Source organism: Ammospiza nelsoni, chromosome 27 (genome assembly GCF_027579445.1).
Source record: "Ammospiza nelsoni isolate bAmmNel1 chromosome 27, bAmmNel1.pri, whole genome shotgun sequence".
NCBI lineage: Eukaryota > Metazoa > Chordata > Aves > Passeriformes > Passerellidae > Ammospiza > Ammospiza nelsoni.
The window spans coordinates 6,542,245-6,562,681 of NC_080659.1; the positions used below are offsets into that span (position 1 = coordinate 6,542,245).

At 64.6% G+C, this 20,437-nt stretch overlaps 3 protein-coding genes across 3 annotated transcripts; all 3 read left to right on the plus strand.

The window, feature by feature from the left end:
• The first annotated feature begins 104 nt into the window (after positions 1–104).
• On the plus strand, positions 105–1,732 carry NDUFA13 (NADH:ubiquinone oxidoreductase subunit A13). Its single transcript, XM_059489730.1, has 5 exons — positions 105–223; positions 333–411; positions 589–660; positions 862–931; positions 1,430–1,732. The coding sequence occupies exons 1-5, from the start codon at positions 130–132 to the stop codon at positions 1,547–1,549; spliced, it is 435 nt and encodes a 144-aa protein (XP_059345713.1). The 5' UTR covers positions 105–129; the 3' UTR covers positions 1,550–1,732.
• Positions 1,733–3,637: 1,905 nt separating this feature from the next.
• Positions 3,638–7,672, plus strand: YJEFN3 (YjeF N-terminal domain containing 3). The gene is made up of 7 exons (XM_059489606.1): positions 3,638–3,703; positions 3,795–3,994; positions 4,378–4,486; positions 5,789–5,899; positions 5,987–6,100; positions 6,627–6,780; positions 7,470–7,672. The coding sequence occupies exons 1-7, from the start codon at positions 3,638–3,640 to the stop codon at positions 7,670–7,672; spliced, it is 957 nt and encodes a 318-aa protein (XP_059345589.1).
• Positions 7,673–9,783: 2,111 nt separating this feature from the next.
• CILP2 (cartilage intermediate layer protein 2) lies at positions 9,784–15,642 on the plus strand. The gene is made up of 8 exons (XM_059489913.1): positions 9,784–9,889; positions 10,570–10,668; positions 11,084–11,356; positions 11,735–11,917; positions 12,247–12,732; positions 12,818–12,926; positions 13,012–13,169; positions 13,250–15,642. The coding sequence occupies exons 1-8, from the start codon at positions 9,784–9,786 to the stop codon at positions 15,640–15,642; spliced, it is 3,807 nt and encodes a 1,268-aa protein (XP_059345896.1).
• Positions 15,643–20,437: the final 4,795 nt, after the last annotated feature.

Genomic DNA, 20,437 nt, shown 5'->3' on the forward strand with positions numbered 1-20,437 from the left:
CTTTTAAGCGCGCGTTGCCCCTTTAAGTGGGGTCCCTACGGTCACGTGGCTGCACCACGTGAGTTTCCCGCGCGCGGGAGCTGGGCGGGCCGGCGGCGCGGGGCAGTGACGTCACCGACCCGCGCCGCGATGGCGGCGCCGAAGGTGAAGCAGGACATGGCCCCGCCGGGCGGGTACGGCCCCATCGACTACAAGCGGCACCTCCCGCGCCGCGGCCTCTCAGGTGAGCCCGGGGGCGGCCGCGGGGGCGCCGCCGGGGGGCGGCGGGGGCAGGAGCGGGGCCGTGCGGCCGCTCCGCGCTGAGCGCGCCCCGCTCCCCTCACGGCCCTCAGGGTACAGCCTGTTCGCGCTCGGCATCGGGAGCCTCCTGCTCGGATACTACAGCCTCGTCAAGTGGAACCGCGAGCGCAGGTGACGCTGCGAGCCCCCCGCGGCACCCCCGGCGCGGTCCCGGGGCTCCTCCCTGCGCTGCTCGCCCCGGGATGGGCTGTTCACAGCCGGATCCCGGTACACCCCGGGACCCCCGGTGCCCCATTCCCGGTGCTCCCAGTCCCCCCAGTTCCCCTTTCCCCCGTTCTGTCCCTGCAGGCGGTTGCTGATCGAGGAGCTGGAGGCTCGGATCGCGCTGATGCCGCTGCTGCAGGCGGAGTCCGATCGCAGGTACGGGGCTGGGAAATCTCTTTGGGATTGGGAATTTCTTTTTGGGATTGGGAACTTCCTCTATGGGATTGGTGTCCCCCTTCATGGGACTGTGGTCCCTCTGTGGGATTGGGATGCCCCCGCTGGGATTGGGAACTTCCCTTTGGGATGAGGATTCCTTGTATGGGATCGGGGTCCCTTCCCGTGCCCTGTGTCCCCCAGGACTCTGCGGTTGCTGCGGGAGAACCTGGAGGAGGAGGCCAAGATCATGCGGGACGTGCCGGGCTGGAAGGTTCGGGATTCTGGGGGGAATGAGGGGGGCTGCCCCTCTGGGACCCCATGGCATTTGAGGTCACCCCGGGCAGGAAGGTGTGGGATTCCCGGGGGGGAAGGGGCAGAACAGGGGGGCTCCTCTGGGATCCCATGGGACGCAGCCAGCCCACGGGATTTGGCTCTGTGGGGTCCCAGGGATTTGGGATCCCCTGGGATTTAACTCCGTCCCCATGGATTCGGGATCCTCTGGCCCTCGGGCTCACCCCTGGCTGCCAGGCCCTGCCTGCGGTGGAGAATCCCGGGAATTCCCGGTGATTCCCAGCACAATTCTGGACAATTCCCAACACAATTCCCGGTGATTCCTGACGCAATTCTGGACAATTCCCAGCCCAATTCCCGGTGATTCCCGACACAATTCCTGGCAATTCCCGACACAATTCCCAGTGATTGCCGGTGATGCCCAGCCCAATTCCCTACACAATGCCCGGTGATTCCCAGCCCATTCCCGCTGTTGCAGGTGGGCGAGTCCCGGTTCCACACGGATCGCTGGGTGACCCCCACCGTGGAGGAGCTCTACTACCTGCGGCCCCCGGCCGAGCTGGAGCGGGAGAAGTTCGGGCTGCAGAACTACGTCTGACACCCCAAAACCCCAAACCTCACCCCGAACCCCAGACTGGACCCCAAACCCGGACCCCGCCTCTCCCGGCTCCTTCCGGAACTTTCCCCCCTTTCCTGTCCCTCTCCAGGCTGATCCCCCCGTCCCGAGCTTCTTCTGACGCCTGTTCATTAATAATTAATAAATAAATAACGAATAAATAAATCAGTCAGTCCTTTGGGGATTGGAACTGCCCCTGGGAATTGGGAAACCCCCTCTCCCGGAAATTGGGATCCCCTTCTTTTAGGTTTGGGCCCCCCCATTTGGGGTTGGGATCCCCCCTTTGGGGTTGGGGTCGCCCCCTTTGGATGGGGAGCCCCGCGGCTCCCGACACAGCCCGCACCCCCTCTCCCTCTCTCTCTCCCTGGAATTCGGCGGCTCCCGGGGGATTTTCCCGGGATTTCGGGCTGGGAATTCGGGATGGAGGGAGGGGCCGTGTCCTCGTCCCCTCCCCGCGTGCCCCCCGCTCCCGGGGCTGCGGATCCCGCTGGAGAAACCCCGATCTGGGGAGGTTTAACCCCAAAATTCCCGGGTGGGAACCACGGGCGGCATTCCCGGAGCGGGGCCGGGCGGGAGCGGGGCGGGGGCACCGGAGCCGCCTCCCCCCGGGCGGCACCGCCGAGCGCGCCCCGCTCCGACCGCAGCATCCCCGGCATTCCCGGTGGGACCGGAGCATCCCCGGCATTCCCGGCGGGACCGCAGCATCCCCGGCGTTCCCGGTGGGACCGGAGCATTCCCGGTGGGACCGGAGCATCCCCGGCGTTCCCGGTGGGACCGGAGCGTCCTCGGCATTCCCGCGGGCTCCCCTCCGACCGGCGGCTCCGCGGAGATTGCAGCGGCTCCGCTCCAGCCGCGGACGGAGGCTCCGCTCCCGCCGGGGTTCGGCTCCGCCGCCGCTCCGGTCCCGCTCCCCGCCATGAGCTCCGCGCCCAGCCCGTCCCGGGAGCCGCCCCGGTACCTCAGGTGAGTCCGGGGTCCCCCCGAGGAGCCCCCGGCAGCTCCGGGCGGTGCCGCTCAGCCGGGGCTGCCCCGGGACCCCGCGGGGGTGGGACGGGAGATCCCCGGTGTCCCGGGAGCCGCCCCCGCTCGGTGCCAGCCCCGCGCGCCACACCGAGCGGGTCCCGGTCCCCACGGGTGTCCCTGGGCCCGGGGAGGGGGGATCGGTACCCGCGGAGCCGCCGTTGCCGGAGCAACCGCAGCATCCCGGGTCTCCATGGCGGCGGCGGGGATGCTCCGGGAGGCGGCGGGAGCGGAGCGCGGGACCGGGATGGGCAGGGATGGGGCACCGGGGGCACCGGGGACGGCGGGGACAGAGAGGACATCGGGAACACCGGGGACACGCTGCGGGGACGGGCTGTACCGGGAGGGAGCAACGGAACGGGACCGGGGAATGGGACCGGGATGTGGGACTGGGGTGTGAAGCTGGGATCGGGGGCGCAGAGAGGGGAATGGGACCGGGATAAAGAGTCGGGATGTGGAGCTGGGATATGGATCGGGGACGCGGGACCGGGACGCGGGACCGGGATGCGGGACCGGGATGGGCTCGGGGGCGGGCCCGCAGCTCGCGGGGAGCCCCGGCCGTGTCCCCGCCCGGGGCCGGTGCCAGCCCGGGGTGTCCCTGCCAGCCCGCGGTGTCCCTGCCAGCAGCGATTAGGGACAATGTTCCCGGGAATTGCTGCGGACACGTGGCTCGAGGGACAACACAGCTGGGCCCGGCCACCCCCGCCAGCCCCGCTCGGCACGGGAGCGCTCCGGGCACCGCTCGCTCCCTTCCCGCCCCTCCCGCCCCGGCTTTCTCCCCAGAGCCCCCGTGTGGGGCTGGGACAGGGCTGCGACAGGGCTGGGGCTCACTAGAGGGCACCAAAGGATCGGGGACAGGGATGGGAATGTGGAATGGGAATGTGGGACGGGAATGTGGGACGGGATGAAGTTTTCCTGGCAGTTTTATCAGGACAGCCAAGGACTGGGATGTGGGAATGGGAGAACCAGGAGCTTGCTGGGGCCCTGCTGGAATGAAAAGGGATTTTTGGGGTTCTGCCAGAACACGGTTCGTCCGTGGGGACAGCCTGGATGGGGTGGGAGGGCCCTGCAGCCTGGGGCCCCAACCCGGGACCCCAACCCAGGACCCCAACCCGGGCCCCCTCAGCTGCCCCCTGGCACTGCCGGGTCCCCTCTCGGGGCTGGCTCTGAGCGGTTCCCCCCCAGCCCGGGGTATGGCGGGGTCTAGATCCCGTCCTGCTCAGATTCCATCCCGGCGGTACCGCCGGGTCTGGATCCCCCGGCTCCCCTCGGTTCCCCCGGTACCGCCGGGTCTGCATCCCCCGGCTCCCCTCGGTTCCCCCGGTACCGCCGGGATCCCGGCCCGGCGGGGCTCGCGTTCCCTCCCGGCGGGCGCTGGAGGCGGCCCAGGCCGCTCCGCCCGCGCAGGTGAAGCCAACAGATGTGAGCAATTACTGTCGCGCTGGGCGCTGCCAGCTCCGGGCTCGGCGGCGGCGGAACAACCGCGGCTTTGTTCGCTTTTATGTAACCGGGGAACCGGGGCCGCCGCCAGCTCTGCCGAGCGCCGCTCCCGCCGCGGCCCGTGCGGGCACGGTCCCCTCGGTGCGACATCCGTGTGGCATCCTTGTGGCATCCATGTGGCATCCCTGTGACCTCCGTGCCCGTCCCCACCGCAGTGCCCACCCCGAGCCCCCGGCGCGCTCGCCCCGTGTCCCAAAATCCCGTCCCGGGGGCGGAGCGGGGTCCCGGGTCCTCTGGGGGTGGGGACAGTTCTGTCCCCCTGTCCTGAGCGGGGACTGTCCCCAAGGCAGCCAGGCCGAGGCGGAGGCCATGGAGAAGGAGCTGCTGGAGGATTATCGCTTCGGGCGGCAGCAGCTGATCGAGATGTGCGGACACGCCTGTGCCGTGGCTGTCACCAAGGTGAGCCTGGGGACACCCAGAGGGGCTGGGGACACATAGAGGGGCTGGGGACACCCCGAGGGGCTGGGGACACCCAGAGGGGCTGGGGACACCCAGAGGGGCTGGGGACACACAGAGGGGCTGGGGGCACACAGAGGGGCTGGAGTCCCCACCGGGGATCGGGCCGGGGGCCATGGAGGTCCCCAAAGGTGCCCGGGTGTCCCCGAGCCCCGGCAATGTCGCTGCTGGGGGGATCGCCCCGGTCCCGGGCGCCTCAGCTTTTCCATCGGCCTTTCCCTGCTCCGAGCGCTGATGAGGAGCAGAAATGTTTTGGTGCCGGAGCTGTTGCAGCATCCCTGACCTCACGTGGCGCTCGGCATCCTCCTCTTCCTCGGGGCTGCCCCAGCTCCGGCTCCCCCAGCCCGCCGGGGTGTCCCCAGGGTGTCCCCGCGCTGTCCCCAGTGCCAGGAGGCGCCGGTGGCGTGGCCGGCGCTGGGCCGGGGCCAGCCCGGGCTACCGGGGCCGTGTCCCGCTCCGGGCACTGGGGACGGGTCCCGGAGCCAGGATCCGTGAGCAGGAAAAAATCCGTCAGTGGATAAACAGAGGCTCCGTCCCTCCCTCCGTCCCTCCCTGCCCGAGCCATCCTGGAATGTGCAGCGGGCAGGACGGGGATGGGGACGGGGGGGCTGCAGGCACGGCCCTGCAGGGGCATCATCCTCATCCCACCTGGGGCATCATCCTCGTCCCACCTGGGGCATCATCCTCGTCCCACCGTGGGCATCATCCTCGTCCCACCTGGGGCATCATCCGCGTCCCACCTGGGGCATCATCCTCGTCTCACCGTGGGCAGCATCCTCGTCCCACCTGGGGCATCATCCGCGTCCCACCTGGGGCATCATCTTCATCCCACCACAGGCACCATCCTCATCCCAGTACGGTCTGTGTTCCATCCCACTCCGAGTGTTACCCAAGTCCTGCTGTGGATACCAAGCCATGCCCTGCCATGCCATACCGTGCCATGCCAGACCATGCCAATCCATCCCGTGCTATGGATCCCATCCCTGTCCTGCTCCTTGTGCCACCTCCATCCCATGCTGGGTGCTGTGTGCCAGTGCCACCCCACCATGTCCCCCTGTCCCTGCTGTGTCCCCCTGTCCCTGCCACGTGCCAGTGCCACCTCGCTGTCCCTGTCCCTGTGTGACAGTGTCCCCACTGCCCCCATGTGACGCTGTCCCCCCGCCTGTCCCCACTGTCCCTGTCCCCTCGGTGTGATGCTGTCCCTGTCCCCCCCATGTGACGCTGTCCCCCCGGCTGTCCCCGCAGGCGTTCCCGCTGCGCTCTCTGCGGCGCAGGCAGCCCACGCTGTTGGTGGCGTGCGGGCCGGCGCAGAACGGGGCCGTGGGGTTGGTGTGCGCCCGCCACCTGCGCAGCTTCGTGGGTACCTCAGCCCCCCGCCCTCCTCCTCCTCCTGCCGGCCTTCCTCCCAAGTGCCCCGGCTCCAGGGCTCCGTTTCTCCCCCAGGATTACGAGCCCACCATCTTCTACCCCAAGCGCTCCCCGGACCCGCTGCACCGCGACTTCACCACGCAGTGCGAGAAGATGGACATCCCCTTCCTGTCCTACCTGCCCACCGAGGTGACGCCAGCCCCAGATCCCCCTGATTGGCCCCTTCTCCTCCCCTGTTCCCCCTGTGAGACCCCAAATCCCCCAAATCCCCCTGGTTGTGTCCTTCTCCTTCCCTTTATCCTTCCCTTGAAATCCCCCTGCTTATCCCCCTCTTCTCCTTCTCTTTCCCCTCCCCGAACCCCAAATCCCCCCAAACCCCCAGCTCTCCTTTTCTCCCTCTTTCCCCATCCTTTTCCCCCTCTCCCTCCCCATCCCGGCGCTGCTGGGATCCCGGGAATGCCAGAAAATCCAGAAAATCCAGAAAATCCAGCAGCCGCTGCCCGCAGCCACTGGCTCTGTTATTTTTGGAACCTCGCAGCACTGAGAACGGAGGAATTTGACCCAAAATTCGCCGTCTCGGCTGCGCGGCCCCTCCCTCGCTGCTCCACTTGGGGGGGATTTTTTTTATTTTTTATTTTTCTGGCACGGCCGGGGGTTTGTGCCGTCAGAGGTGACACGGGGACACCGCAGATGTCGCTGTCGCTGTCCCCTGCAGGTGCAGCTCATCAACGACGCCTACAACGCCGTGGTGGACGCGGTGCTGGGAGCCGAGGGGACACAGGGGACAGAGGGGACGGAGCCGTGCGCGGCCATCCTGGCCACCCTCAGGCACGTCCGCATCCCCATCGTCAGCCTGGATGTCCCCTCAGGTGCTGCCCGTGTCCCCTCGGGTGTCCCTCGTGTCCCTTTGGGTGTCCCCCGTGTCCCCCCAGGTGCTCCCCATGTCCCCCAGGTCCCTCCCGCGCTGCTGTCACCGCACCCGTGGCAGTGTCACCCTGGGAGCCCCCGTGGGGGCCCTGGCAGGGGTGGGGACATCCCTGACGTCCTGGCGGGGTGGGGACATCCCTGGACCCCCCCTCGGTGGCCCTGGCAGGGCTGGGGACATCCACAGGAAATAACAAAGTGCCCGGCCCAGACATGACGTCACTGGCCGCTGGCATTCCCAGCTGGCATTCCCGAACAGCCGCGTGCTGCTGGCCAGGCCTGGCAGTGTCACCACCCGTGTCCCCCCCCGGCCTGGCCGTGTCACCCTCCCCGGGGTGGGTACCCGCGGGGACAAACTCCGCCCGTGCCACGCCCTTGCCATCCCTGTGCCCTCCCTGTGCCCTCCCTGTGCCCTCTCTGTCACCGTCCACAGCAGCAGCGGGCCACCCCTGAGCCACCCCGTGTGTCCCCAAGGGTGGCGCGTGTCCCCTGGGGTCACACCTGTCCTCTGTCCGTGACCCCACCGACCGTTCCGTGTCTCCTGGGGTCACTCGTGTCCCCTCTCCATGTCCCTGGGTGTCCCCTCCCCGCTGTCCCCGCTGTCCCGGTGACCGCTGTCCCCTCCCCGGGGCAGGCTGGCTGCCCGGCCCGGCGGGTGGCAGCGGTGACATCAGCCCGGACGTGCTGGTGTCGCTGGCGGCCCCCAAGGAGGTGGCGCGGCGCTTCCGGGGACGGCGACATTTCCTGGCCGGGCGCTTCGTGCCCGAGGAGCTGCGCAGGAAATTCGGGCTCAGCCCCCCCGAGTACCCGGGCAGCGACTGCGTGGTGGCCCTGTGACCCCAAGGAAACCCCTGGGACCCCAAACAAACCTCTGGTGTGGCCCTGGGACCCCCAAAACCCCCTGGGACCCCAGATAAACCCCTGTGACCCCAAGGAAATCCCTGGGACCGCAAAGGAATCCCTGGGACCCCAAAAACCCCTGGTGGTGGCCCTGTGACCCCAAAAACCCCCTGGGACCCCAAATAAACCTCTGGGAACCCAAATAAACCCCCAGGACCCCAAAAACCCCCTGGGACCCCAAAAAGCCCCTGGGACCCCAAAAAACCCTGCCAGTGGCCCTGTGACCCCAAAAACCCCTGGTGGGCCCTGGGACCCCAAATAAACTCCTGTGACCCCAAATAAAGCTCTGCTGGTGGCCCTGTGACCTCAAAAATAAAGTGGTGGTGGCTCCTAAAATAAAGTGCTGGTGGCCCTGGGACCCCAAACCAAACCCTGGGACCCCAAAGAAACCCCTGGGACCCCAAACCAAACCCCCGGGGGTGGCCCTGCGACCCCAACATGCAGCGCTGGGGTCCCTCAGCTGTTTGGGGGCTGTTTGGAGGTGGGGACAGGGGGACCTTGGTGGCCTTGGGTTGGGGACTTGTCCTGGCACTGCAAGGCCTGGCCTGACCCCTGGCAGTGCCACCCCCTGCTGCTGGGCACAGAACTGTCACCTCCCCTGCCACCCACCCAGGGGGACAGCGGCTTTGCCGGGATCACACAGGGCTGAAATGGCACCAAAATGTCACCAAAATCCCACAAAATGTCACCAAAATGCCACCAGAATGTCACCAAAAACCCACAAAAACCCCAGGAAAAGCACACGGGAACCACCCCCAGAGCACGGGGATGTCCCCGAGGGTGACGAGCCACCCCTCGGACTGTCCCCTCTGTCCCCAGCGCCCCCAGAGCCCCCAGAGCCCCCCTCCCGGAGCCGCTGGAATGCCGGGAATGCGCCGGGATTTCCGCATGCCGGGGCCGTTGATCCCAAACCCCCCGGTGCCCTCCCGGTGCCCCTCAGTGCAGCCGGTGTTCCGAGTTCCTCCCAGTGCCCCCAGTGCACCCAATGCCCTCCCGGTGCCCCCCAGTGCCCTCCCAGTCCATCCCAGTCCACTCAATGCCCCCCAGTGCCCTCCCTGTGCCCCTCAGTGTTCCCAGTCCATCCCGGTGCCCCCGGTGCCCTCCCGGTGCCCCTAGTGCCCTCCCAGTCCATCCCAGTGCCCCCGGTGCCCTCCCAGTCCATCCCAGTGTCCCCAGTGCACCCAATGGCCCTCGGTGCCCCCAGTGTTCCCAGTCCATCCCAGTACCCCCAGTGCCCTCCCAGTGCCCTCCCAGTGCCCTCCAACCCCTCAGAGCGGCACCAGCTCCTTCTTTTCCCTTTTCCCGCAGTTTTGTTTTCCCCATATTTTTATTTTCCCCGTTGTTTTTAGTTTTTATTTTGTCCTGCACTTTTATTTTTCCCATACTTTTTAGTTTTTATTTTTCCTGTGTTTTCTAGTTTTTATTTTCCCTGTATTTTTTATTTTTCCCGTATTTTTATTTTCTCATATTTTATTTTCCCCGTATTTTTATTTTCTGCTTAGTTTTTATTTTTCCCATAGCTCCTAGTTTTTATTTTTCCTGTATTTTTATTTTCCTTGTAGTTTTCAGTTTTTATTTTTCCCGTATTTTTATTTTCCCTGTAGTTTTCAGTTTTAATTTTTCCTGTATTTTTATTTTCCCCTATATTTTCATTTCCCCCGTATTTCTTCCCATATTTTATTTCCCCCGTATATTTATTTTTTCCCGTGTTTTATTTTTCCCGCAGTTTTTATTTTTTATTCCCGAGTATTTTTGTTTCCTCTCCCCTCCCTCCCGCCGCATTCCCGGCTCATCCCTCAGCCAATTTTCGCAGCTGGACCCGAGCGGCGGCGGCGGCGGCGGCGGCGCTGCCCCGGGCGGGCTCCGCTCCCGATAAAAGCGGGGCCGGCCCCGCCGCGGCTTCACTCGCGCCCGGAGCGGCCCTGGCACGGCTGGCAGGGCTGGCACGGGTGGCACCGCTGGCACAGCTGGCACCGCTGGCACAGCTGGCACGGTTGGAACGGCTGGCACAGCTGGCACAGCCAGCATAGCTGGCACGGCTGGCACAAATGGCACGGGTGGCACAGCTGGCACGGGTGGCACCGATGGCACGGTTGGCACAGCTGCTGGTGGTGCTGGCGATGCTGGGAGCCTCGTATGCTGCCAGGGTGGCAGGTAAGGGGTGTTTGGGTTTGGGGTTTCAGGATTTGGGGTCAGCAGTTTTGGGTTTAGGGTTTGGGAGCTGGGAGTTGGGGTTGGGGTCTGGGGTCTGGGGTCTGGGTGTTGAGGTTTGGGTTTGGCAGCTGGGGTTGGGGGTTTGGAGTTTGGAGATTTGGGGTCAGCAGTTTCGGGTCTGGGGTTTGGGGTTTGGGAGTTGAGATTTGGGAGTTGGGGTTGGGGGTCTGGGGTCTGGGTATTGAGGTTTGGGTTTGGCAGCTGGGGTTGGGGGTTTGGGGTTTGGAGATTTGGGGTCAGCAGTTTCGGGTCTGGGGTTTGGAGTTTGGGAGTTGGGTTTGGGGTTTGGGGTTTTTGTGCCACCGGGGTTTTGGGGTTCCCAGTGGGAATGAAGGGGGGAAGGGGTGGGGATGGGCTGGTGGCACAGGGTGGTGGCACGGGACAGTGACACAGGGTGGTGGCAGGGGGTGAGGGGTGGGAAGGGAGTGCTGCATCTGCCAAAGGGGAGGGGTGGATGGAGATAAGGGAACTGTGTCCTTCCCGGGATCCTGGCACTAGAGGGACAGGGACGGGGACGGGGACAGGGATGGGACAGGGAATGGAATGGGAACAGGGACAGGGATGGGACAGGGTGGGCCTGGCACCCCGGGAATGTGGCAGTGCCACCCCTGTGTCCCCAGAGCCGCTGGAGAACGAGTCGGAGCCGGGCAAGGCTGGCACGGGTGGGAAGCCCTGGAAAGCCACACTTGACCTGGAGGAGCTGGACCTGGGCACGGCAGGTGAGGCCACCCCGAGGGCCACCGTGTCCCCTCAGTGTCCCCAGGGGCACTGCCCATCCCTGACATTCCCATGGGTCTGGGGACCTCATGCCACCCCCCACGTGACCCTTGGTGGTGACCACCCTGCTGTGTCCCCTGGGGTCACCTGTGTCCCCTGTCTGTGTCCCCACAGGGTGGGCTGTGTCCCCTGGGGTCACCTGTCCCCTCTCCATGTCCCCACCCCGTGTCCCTCCCTCTGCCCCATTGGCCATCCCCACCCCAGCAGCCCCTCAGTGGTGACCTCCATCCCCACACCCTCTGTGTCCCCAAGCTGTTCCCAACCCATCCCCAATGATCCCCAAGCTGTCCCAAACCATCCCAAGCTGTCCCCAATTGTCCCCAGCCCGTCCCCAAGCTGTCCCCGCGTCCCCCTCAGGCAAAGGCGCCGCCTGGACCTCGTGGTTCAACATCGACCACCCGGGCGGTGACGGTGACCACGAGAGCCTGGCGGCCATCAGGTTCTACTACGGGGACCGCGTGTGTGCCCGGCCCGTGGCCATCCAGGCGCGCAGCACCGAGTGGCACCTGCCCGAGGCCCTGGGACAGGTGGTCCATGCCAGTCCCGAGCGCGGCTTCCGCTGCCTGCACCGCGAGCAGCCGGCGGGCACCGCCTGTGCCAACTACCACGTGCGCTTCCTGTGCCCGCTGGGTGAGCTGGGGGTACCTGGGGGGCACCTGGGGGGTAGCTGACACAGTTGTGTGTCGCCTCTGTCACACCTGTCACACCTGTATTCCACCTCTGTCACATCTGGGGCACACCTGTATCTCACCTTTATCTCACCTGTATCCCACCTGTGTCACACCAGTGTCCCACTTGTATCTCACCTTTATGTCGCCTGCATCCCACCTGTGTCTCACCTTCACCTCACCTCTATCCCACCTCTATTTCATGTTTGTCTCCCCTGTGTCCCACCCATATCTCACCTGCGTCCCACCTGGGCTGTGGGGCGGGGGCGTTCCTTCCCCCTTTAACCCCTTGGCCGCCGTCCCCAGCCCGTGGGCCCCAGTCACGCCCAGTATCCCGCAGATCACGTGTACTGGTCGCACTGGTCCCCGTGGAGCCCCTGCTCGCGCAGCGCCTGCGGCACCCGGGGCACGCAGAGCCGCTCCCGGCGCTGCGGCAGCGCCCGCAGCCCGGCCCCGCTCCGGGAGCTCCGGTGCCGCGGCAAAGCCACCGAGCGGCGGCCCTGCAGCGCCGGGCCCTGCCCAGGTACGGACCTGGCGGTGCCACCGCCTGTCCCCGGGGGCTGCCGGGAGGGGACACAGCGTGGCACTGCCACCCGAGCCCTCCCTGTCCTCGGGTGCTGTGGGGAGAGGACACGGGGCGGCCACAGAGTGCTGGAGGTGGCACCGGGGTGTGACAAGGACAGGGGTCCCTCCAAGGACCCGAATCCCCCTCAGCCCCTGCAGCAGGAGCAGCTGTGAAATTCCACCCGGTGCCACCTGGTGCCACCCACCTCAGGCTGCTCTGCCGCGGGTGTGACCCGGGGGTGACCGCACGGGTCACGGTGACCGTTCCCACCGGGAATGTCCCCTCAGAGCCCACCTGGACGGAATGGGGCGCTTGGGGTCCGTGTTCCCGCAGCTGCGGCCGCTCGGGGACGCGCGTCCGGCGCCGGAGCTGCCGCACGGCCAAGAACCCGCCGTGTCCCGGCCGTGCCACCGAGGTGCAGAAATGCCGCCCGCCCCCGTGCCCAGGTAACGCCACCGGTGCCCCCTCGGCGGTGCCCCCGCTGCCCACGGGCTCGGAGCCCCCCGCGGGCTGCCCCGGGCACACGCTGCGGGGCACGGTGGCGACAGCGGCCGGGGTGGCACTGCCGGGTACCCGCGTGTACCTGGAGGGCCGCCCGCCCGTGCTGCTGGCCCGCAGCGATGCCCGCGGGCGCTTCTCGGCCTCGGGGCTGTGCCCGGGCCCAGCCGCCAACATCAGCGCCCACCGGGATGGCTTCGCCCCGGGGCTGGCACCCATCACCGTCACCAACGGCTCGGGCGTGGCCGAGGCGCACCTGAGGCTGCACCGGCTCGGTGAGAAGGTGGGGGGGATTTTGGGGCACCCCTGGGGGCGAGCCGGGGGTGCCCATGGGCTCGCTGCCCCTCTCGTCCTTTGCAGAGAAACCCCACATGGTTCTGCAGCCCGCGGCCAGGGTGCGGGAGGCCGGGCAGGACGTGACCTTCTGCTGCAAAGCCTCGGGCACCCCCGCGCCCCAGAAATATTACTGGTGAGCTGGCACGGCAGGCACAGCGGGCACGGGCGGGGGTGGCAGTGTCACCGCTGAGCCTGTCGCCTGTCACCTGTCCCCGCAGGTACCACAACGGGACGCTGCTGGAGGGGACAGCGGAGCGCAGCAGCGGCCGCCTGGTGCTGCGGGGGCTGGCACCGGAGCAGGCTGGCACCTACCACTGCAAAGCCAGCTCCGAGGCGGGCGCCATCCGCTCGGCGCCCGCGCAGCTCACCGTGCTGGGTGAGCAAGCACGGGGGGCCCCTCCGGGGTGGCGAGACCCCCGCTGACCCCTCTAATCCCCGTCCCCTCCGTGCCCCCAGCCCCGGGCCAGCAGAGCTGCAGGGCGGAGCCGGAGCCCAGCCTGGTGGAGCTGCCCAGCGAGTGCCCGCAGGATGCCAGCGGCTCCCGCTACTACAACGTGGGGCGCTGCCCGGCCTCGCCGTGCCCGGGCGGCCCCGCCGAGCCCTCGGGCTGCGGGGGAGAGTCGGGGCTGTGCTGCGGCGTGCGCAGGATGGAGCTGCGGCAGGTGCCGTGCGCCGGCTCCGTGCTGCCCCTCAAAGTGGTGGCCGAGTGCGGCTGCGGGCCGTGCGCGCAGCCCCGGGTGCTGGTGCAGGGCCGGGTGACGGCGGCCGACACCGGGGAGCCGCTGCGCTTCGGCCACATCTTCCTGGGAGGCAGGAAGGTGGGCTTCACCAGCTACCAGGGCTCCTTCACCATCGAGGTGCCGCCCGACACGCAGCGCCTCGTCGCTCGCTTCGTGGACGGCCAGCAGCGCTTGGTGGACGCCGTCAAGGTGCTGCCCTTCGACCCGCGGGGAGGAGCCGTGTACCAGGAGGTGAAGATGCTGCGCAAGAAGGAGCCGGTGGAGCTGGACGGAGGGCGGAACAACGCCATCCCCCTGGGCGAGGCCGGCGGCCGGGAGCCCGTCGGGGAGCTGGTGCTGCCGGCCGGAGCCTTCCTGCGCCCGTCCGGGGAGGTTTTCAACGGCACCGTCAAGGCCAGCGTCACCTTCGTGGACCCCAGGGACGTGGGCACGGCCAGCGCCGCCTCCAGCGACCTGAGCTTCGCCAACGCCGAGGGCGAGATCGTGCCCCTGCGCACCTATGGCATGTTTGCAGTGGATTTCCGCGAGGGCGAGAGCGGCACGGCGCTGCAGGCTGGGCCCGTGCAGGTGAGGATGGACGCGGGGCAGGTGTGGATGGCCGAGCACCTGCAGAAGATGAAGCTGTGGTCCTTGAACCCCGAGAGCGGCCTGTGGGAGGAGGAGGCGGAGCTGCGGCCGGCCGGGGGCGGGCGGAGGAGGAGGAGGGAGGAGAGGACATTCCTGGTGGGCAACCTGGAGATCCGTGAGCGGCGCCTCTTCAACCTGGATGTGCCCGAGGATCGCCGCTGCTTCGTCAAGGTCAGGGCCTACAGCAACGAGAAGTTCAACCCCTACGAGCAGCTGGAAGGGGTGGTGGTGAGCCTCATCAACCTGGAGCCGCAGCCCGGCTTCCCCAGCAACCCGCGGGCCTGGGGCCGCTTCGACAGCGCCGTCACCGGCCCCAACGGCGCCTGCCTGCCCGCCTTCTGCGACGCCCGGCGCCCCGACGCCTACACGGCCCTGGTGACGGCCACGCTGGGCGGGGAGGAGCTGGAAGCCGTGGCCTCCAGCCCCAAGCTGAACCCCAATGCCGTGGGGGTGGCGCAGCCCTACCTGAACAAGCTGGGCTACCGCCGCTCGGACCACGAGGACCCGGCGCTCAAGAAGACGGCGTTCCAGATCAACGTGGCCAAACCCGACCCCAACAACGTGGACGAGAACAACGGCCCCGTGTACTCCTACCGGAGCCTGCGGGAGTGCGAGGAGGCGCCGGTCAGCGCCAACCACCTGCGCTTCTACCGCGTGGAGGTGGACAAGTACGAGTACAACGTGGTGCCCTTCAAGGAGAGCGACGTCACCTCCTGGACCGGCGACTACCTGGCGTGGTGGCCCAACCCGCAGGAGTTCCGGGCGTGCTACATCAAGGTGCAGCTGCAGGGGCCGCAGGAGTACATGGTGAGGTCCAGGAACGTCGGGGGCAGCCACCCCCGCACGCGGGGCCAGCTCTACGGGCTGCGGGACAGCCGGAGCGTGCGGGACCCGCTGCTGGACGACACCTCGGGCGCCTGCGTGGAGTTCAAGTGCGGCGGGATGCTCTTCGACCAGAGCCTGGCCGACAGGACCCTGGTGTCCATCGTGCCGCAGGGCAGCTGCCGCCGCACGGCCATCAACGGGCTCCTGCGGGACTACCTGAGCCGCCACCCGCCGCTGGCCGACAACAACCACACCGGGGCCTTCTCCATGCTGGCCCCGCTGGACCCGCTGGGCCACAACTACGGCATCTACACCGTCACGGACCAGAACCCGCGGCTGGCCAAGGAGATCGCCATCGGCCGCTGCTTCGCGGGCACCTCGGACGGCTTCTCCAGGGAGATGCGGGCGGGCCAGGGCACGGCCGTCACCTTCGAGTGCCAGGAGCGGCCGGCGGGCAGGGAGAGCCTCTTCCAGCGGCTGCTGAGCTCCCCGGCCGAGGCGCTGGCCGACATCCGCAGGGAGATGGGGAGCTCCGAGCTGCGCCGCGCTCCCCCCGAGGTGATGGACTTCGCCTCCGGAGCCCCGTCCGGGCCCGCGGGCACCCGCCGGACCCCCAGCAGCCAGCGGAGACCGGGCCGGCCGCGGGGACAGCCCTGAGGCCCCTCCGTGTCCCCTCCCCGGCTCTGCTTTGTCGCCCCCTTTCCCCGCCGCTTTTGGCCGCGCTCATTTATAACGCCCGGAGGACTGGGGGGACGGGGGACAGGGGACGGCGGGGACGTGGGGAGGGGGTCCCGCCACCCCCCGGTGCTGTCGCTGCCTCCTCTTGGTGCTCAGCCCCGCGCTGGCGGCCCCCCGGACGGGATGGAAATAAAAGGAATAAAAGAGGGGCTGGGGGCAAACCGGGGCAGGGGCGGGCATGGCAAGGGGGTCCCCGCCCGGTGCTTTGCCCGGTGCCACCGGCGCAGCCCCGGTGTGTCCGCGCCGGGAGCTGGGGGCACTGCTTTCATTCCCGAAAACGGGGATATTTTGGGGAGGAAACCCCAAGGATAACGCGGATAAGACTCCCTCCCTGCCGTGCCACCCCCGCGGCACCTCGGGCACCGCGCCGGCCCGGATTCGGGCGGGTTTGTACATTATTTATTACAAAATATACAATTCTTGTACACCCGTCTGGCTGCTGGGCTTCTCCGGGACGGGGACCGGCCCCGCGTGTCCCCCACGTGTCCCCCGCGTGTCCCTCGCATGTCCCCGTTGTCCCCAGCCCCTGCCCCCGTTCGGTAGCACCGTCCCGGCCGCTCCTGTTTGCCTTGGGCCGGGCTCGGCCGGGCTGGCGGCGGCGGGGGGCGCTCGGTGCCAGCGGGACGTGGCAGCCGGGGCGGGGGCACCCACCGGAGCCCCCGCTGGCACCGGGACGTGCCAAGGCACCGCGCGGGCACCCCCGCCGTGACCCCCGCAGGGTGTGGCGGGGATGGCTCTGTCCCGCTGCCACCTGGGTGTCCCCAGCGCGGTTATTTTTGGGTGTCCCCCCCTCGCCGCCTCCCGCCGGCCCAGGCGCGGATGCTGTAATGGAACAGGCGGCGTTTATGGGGCCAAACCCGGGACAACATTTCCCTTCTCCAAGCCGCCCTGGCCCCGGCGCGGCATTTTTCCACCCTCTTTTCCACCCTTCTCGCTGGAAGCGGCATCAAAGGGGGGCGCGGGGGCCCCGGGGGGGCTCCTTGGCCCGAGCGGCGGCCAAAGCCCGGCCCCGCTGTCCCGGCCCGGTCCCGCCGGGCCGCGATCCCAGCGCGGGCGGATGCCGGCGCGGCGGGGGGGCGCCGGAGGGAGGAGGCACCTGGAATGCTGAGATTCCACGGCGAGGTGCCGGCCCAACCCCGCCTTCCCAAAACCTGGCTGCTCCCCGAACTGGGCTCTCCCTGTCCTCGGGGTTGTTTTTCCCTGGGTTCTCCTTGTCCTGGGTTTCCCCCATCCTGGATTTTCCTTGTCCTGGGTTCTCCTTATCTTGGGTTCTCTTTATCCTGGGTTTCCCCCATCCTGGATTTTCCCTGTCCTGGGTTTTCCCTATCTTGGGTTATCCTTATCTTGGATTTTCCTTGTCCTGGGTTCTCTTTATCCTGGATTTCCCCCATCCTGGATTTTCCCTGTCCTGGGTTCTCCTTATCCTGGATTTTCCCTATCCTGGATTTTCCTTGTCCTGGGTTCTCCTTATCCTGGATTTTCCCTATACTGGGTTCGTCTTATCCCGGATTTTCCTGTTTTTCCCTGGATCCTGATTTCCCCGGGTTCCAGGAATTGTCCCCACCGGGTTCCAGGAAAAAAGTGGGGAGGGAAGGGCAAAAATAAAAAAACGAGGGACAGAAGGGGTGACCTCAATCCCAGGGACACCCTGGGGACCCCGATCTGTGGGATGGGGGATCCCAGGGGGATTTTTGCAGGTTTTGGGTTGAAATCCCTCAATTTTCCCACTTTTTCATGGAATGTGGGATGGGGATGGAGCGAGGATGATGCCCTGAAAGGCCCCTCGGATTCTGGGGAATGGATTTTGGATACTGGGGTGCCCCAGAGGTGGATTTAACCCTGGAGGGTCTGGGAGGCAGGAGCAGGGCTGGGAATATCCCGGGAGACAGGAAAAATGGGATGAGAAAAACTCAGAAAAAGCTTCTTTTCCCCATTCCCGGCCCCATTCCAAGCAGGAACGGGAGCCCAGAGCCGGCAGCTCCTGGCCCGCCCCAGCAATTTGGGATGGCCAGATCCCAAAAAGAGACGGGGAAAGGATGTGCCAGCACGTCAGGATCTTGGAGAGGCTTTTTTTGGGATATTCCCCCCTCCTACGCATCCCAAAAACACCTAAAAACTCCACAGGGAAGCGGGAGTGGAAGGATTTGGGATTTTATTTTTTATTTTTTGGGATTTTTGGGGGATATTTTGGGATATTCTGCCCCTAACCTCCGGGAATAAGGAGCTGGAAAGGCCCCTGGGAAGCCGCTTTTGTTTTGGTTTTTTTATTTCTTTGAAAGAATGGAAAATGTAATGACAGGCTCTGAATGAAAAGGATTAAAAGGAAGCAGCTGTAAAGGCCCTAAATAGAGAAAAATCCACCCCAAAATAAAACAGGACGAGAGGGAACAGGGGGTGAAAAGGGGAAGGGAAGGATTTGGGATCCCCTTTCCAGGCCCTGTCCCCAAATGGGGCATCCCCGGGGACCCCAAAGCAGAGGATCCCAAACTGAGCATCCCAGGGGACCCCAAATCTGGGAATCCCGAATTGGAACATTTCAGAAACCCCAAATCAGAGAATCCTGGACCCAAGCATCTCTGGGGACCCCAAACTGGAGCATCTCTGGGGACTCCAAACCTGGGAATCCCTGGGCACCCCAAACCAGCTCATCTCGAGGTATCCAGAGCATTCCCAGGGACCCCAAATCAAAAATCCTGAACTGGAGCATTCCTGGGGACCCCAAATCCAGAAATCCCTGGGAATTCCGAACTGGAGCATTCCAGGGAACCCCAAATCAGGGAATCCCTGGGAATCCCGGACCTGAGCATCCTTGGGGACCCCACACTGGAATCCCCGGGAATCCCAAACCAGAGCATTCCAGCTGATCCAGCTGTGGAATTCCAGCTGTGGAATTCCAGCCCGCCTAGCCAAGAGACTCTGCTGGGCTCCCGCCGTTCCCTCTGCTGGGAGCTGGGAAAATCCCTGATCCCCAAAAGCCCTGATCCCAAAATCCCCAATCCCAGAAATCCCAAAAATCCCCCGATCCCAAAAATCCCCCAATCCCAAAAACCCCCGATCATCAAAATCCCTGATCCCAAAAATGCCCTGATCCCAAAAACCTCCATCCCAAAAATCCCCAGTCCCAGAAATCCCAAAAATCCCCGATCCTAAAATCCCAATCCCCAGAAACCACAATCCCCAAAAATCCCAGACCCCAAAAATCCCTGATCCCAAAAATTCCCAATCTCAAAAGCCCCGACCTCTAAAACCCCCCAATTTATTTGTGTTTTTCCAAGGTATTTTATTTTATTTTATTTTTCAGCCACCTCTGGAAAAAACATCCCGATTTTTTTTTTTTTTGGCTTTTTCCATCTATTTTTGAACATTTTTTTGGCTCCTTTTCCCTCTCTGGGGTTCCAGCCCATAAATAATAATAAAAACAACATTTTTAAATCCTTTTCGCTGACACTTCACCAGCCCTGCCAGAGCCTTTTCATTCTCCAGATGGCGAAAATCCGCCTCAAAATAATAAAAAAAAGGGGAAAAAAAAAAAAGCCCTTAAAAAAAAAAAAAAAAAAAAAAAAAACAGGTCTGGAAATTTTGGTAAATATTTGGTGTTTTTCTCTTTTTATTTTTCTTTCTTTTTTGGCTTTTTTTTTTTTTTTTTTTAATTCTGTCACATGAAGTCGTAAAAGTGGAGCAGGTTTTTTTGGGATATTTTTGGGATGTTTTGGGGATATTTTTGGGATATTTTGAGTAAGGTACCAGGGCTTCATGCCCGCTTTGGGGTGCCCAAGGGTCCCACTTGGTTTGGGGGCAACTGAGGCACAGAAAGAAAAAAATTAAAGAATTAAAGAAAAACTAAACTTTAAGAAATTTTTTCTTTAAAGAATTAAAGAAAAATTAAACTAAATAAAGAAAGTGGAATGGTTATTGAACCTCCCAAATATGCGAAATTCTCAGAGCTCCTCTCCCCAGATTTGGGGATTTTATTCCCAAAATTTACATATTAATAGGATCACTTAACAGACTCATGCATATTCATTATGTGACCCCCGCCCACTTCATTCCATATTGGTTGGAATATGAAGTTCAAGGAAATCACAAAACTTCAGGCCTGGAAGGCCAAATCTGGGAGAGAATTTCCCCAAATTGTTTGGGGAAATATTTCCTTGGAGAAAAGTGGAAAATCTGGGTCAGAATTAAAGCCAGGATTTGATCCCATACCAGATTTGTGGTGTCGTGGTGGCTTTGTGGGGCTGGGGTCTCTCCTGGCCCTGTGTCCCCTCTCCTGGGCCTGTGTCCCCTCTTGTGTCACCTCTCCCGGCCCTGCGTCCCCTCTCCTGGGCCTGTGTCACCTCCAGGTCATGGGGATCGAGGTCCAGTTGATGGCACTGGGTGTCACTGGGCAGTGTCCACAGTTTGGGGACACCCGGTGGCACTGGGGGCTCTGGGCAGTGCCAGGCTGGGGACACTGAGTGGCACTGGTGGCACTGGTGGCACCGGGCAGTGCCAGTTCTGGCCACTGGAGGGCGCTGAGTGTCTTGGCCCTGCCCCCTGTGTGTGACGTCATCCGCCGTGATTGGCGTCACCCTAAATCCCACACCCCAACCCCAAATCCCCAGCCCCAACCCCAAACTCCCCATTCTCAACCCCAAATCCCCAGCCCCAACCCCAAACTCCCCATTCTCAATCCCAAATCCCCAGCCCCAACCCCAAACTCCCCATTTCCAAT

Excerpts from the sequence above, each read along its gene's own strand:
- YJEFN3 (XM_059489606.1), top strand. The coding sequence starts at position 3,638 with ATGGGGTGGGAGGGCCCTGCAGCCTGGGGCCCCAACCCGGGACCCCAA. Across the intron at positions 5,900-5,986 it reads CCCGCCACCTGCGCAGCTTC|GATTACGAGCCCACCATCTT; the intron begins GTGGGTACCTCA and ends TTTCTCCCCCAG. Across the intron at positions 6,781-7,469 it reads CAGCCTGGATGTCCCCTCAG|GCTGGCTGCCCGGCCCGGCG; the intron begins GTGCTGCCCGTG and ends TCCCCGGGGCAG.
- NDUFA13 (XM_059489730.1), top strand. The coding sequence starts at position 130 with ATGGCGGCGCCGAAGGTGAAGCAGGACATGGCCCCGCCGGGCGGGTAC. Across the intron at positions 661-861 it reads CAGGCGGAGTCCGATCGCAG|GACTCTGCGGTTGCTGCGGG; the intron begins GTACGGGGCTGG and ends TGTGTCCCCCAG. Across the intron at positions 932-1,429 it reads GGGACGTGCCGGGCTGGAAG|GTGGGCGAGTCCCGGTTCCA; the intron begins GTTCGGGATTCT and ends CCGCTGTTGCAG.
- CILP2 (XM_059489913.1), top strand. The coding sequence starts at position 9,784 with ATGGCACGGGTGGCACAGCTGGCACGGGTGGCACCGATGGCACGGTTG. Across the intron at positions 11,357-11,734 it reads GCGCTTCCTGTGCCCGCTGG|ATCACGTGTACTGGTCGCAC; the intron begins GTGAGCTGGGGG and ends AGTATCCCGCAG. Across the intron at positions 13,170-13,249 it reads CGCGCAGCTCACCGTGCTGG|CCCCGGGCCAGCAGAGCTGC; the intron begins GTGAGCAAGCAC and ends CCGTGCCCCCAG.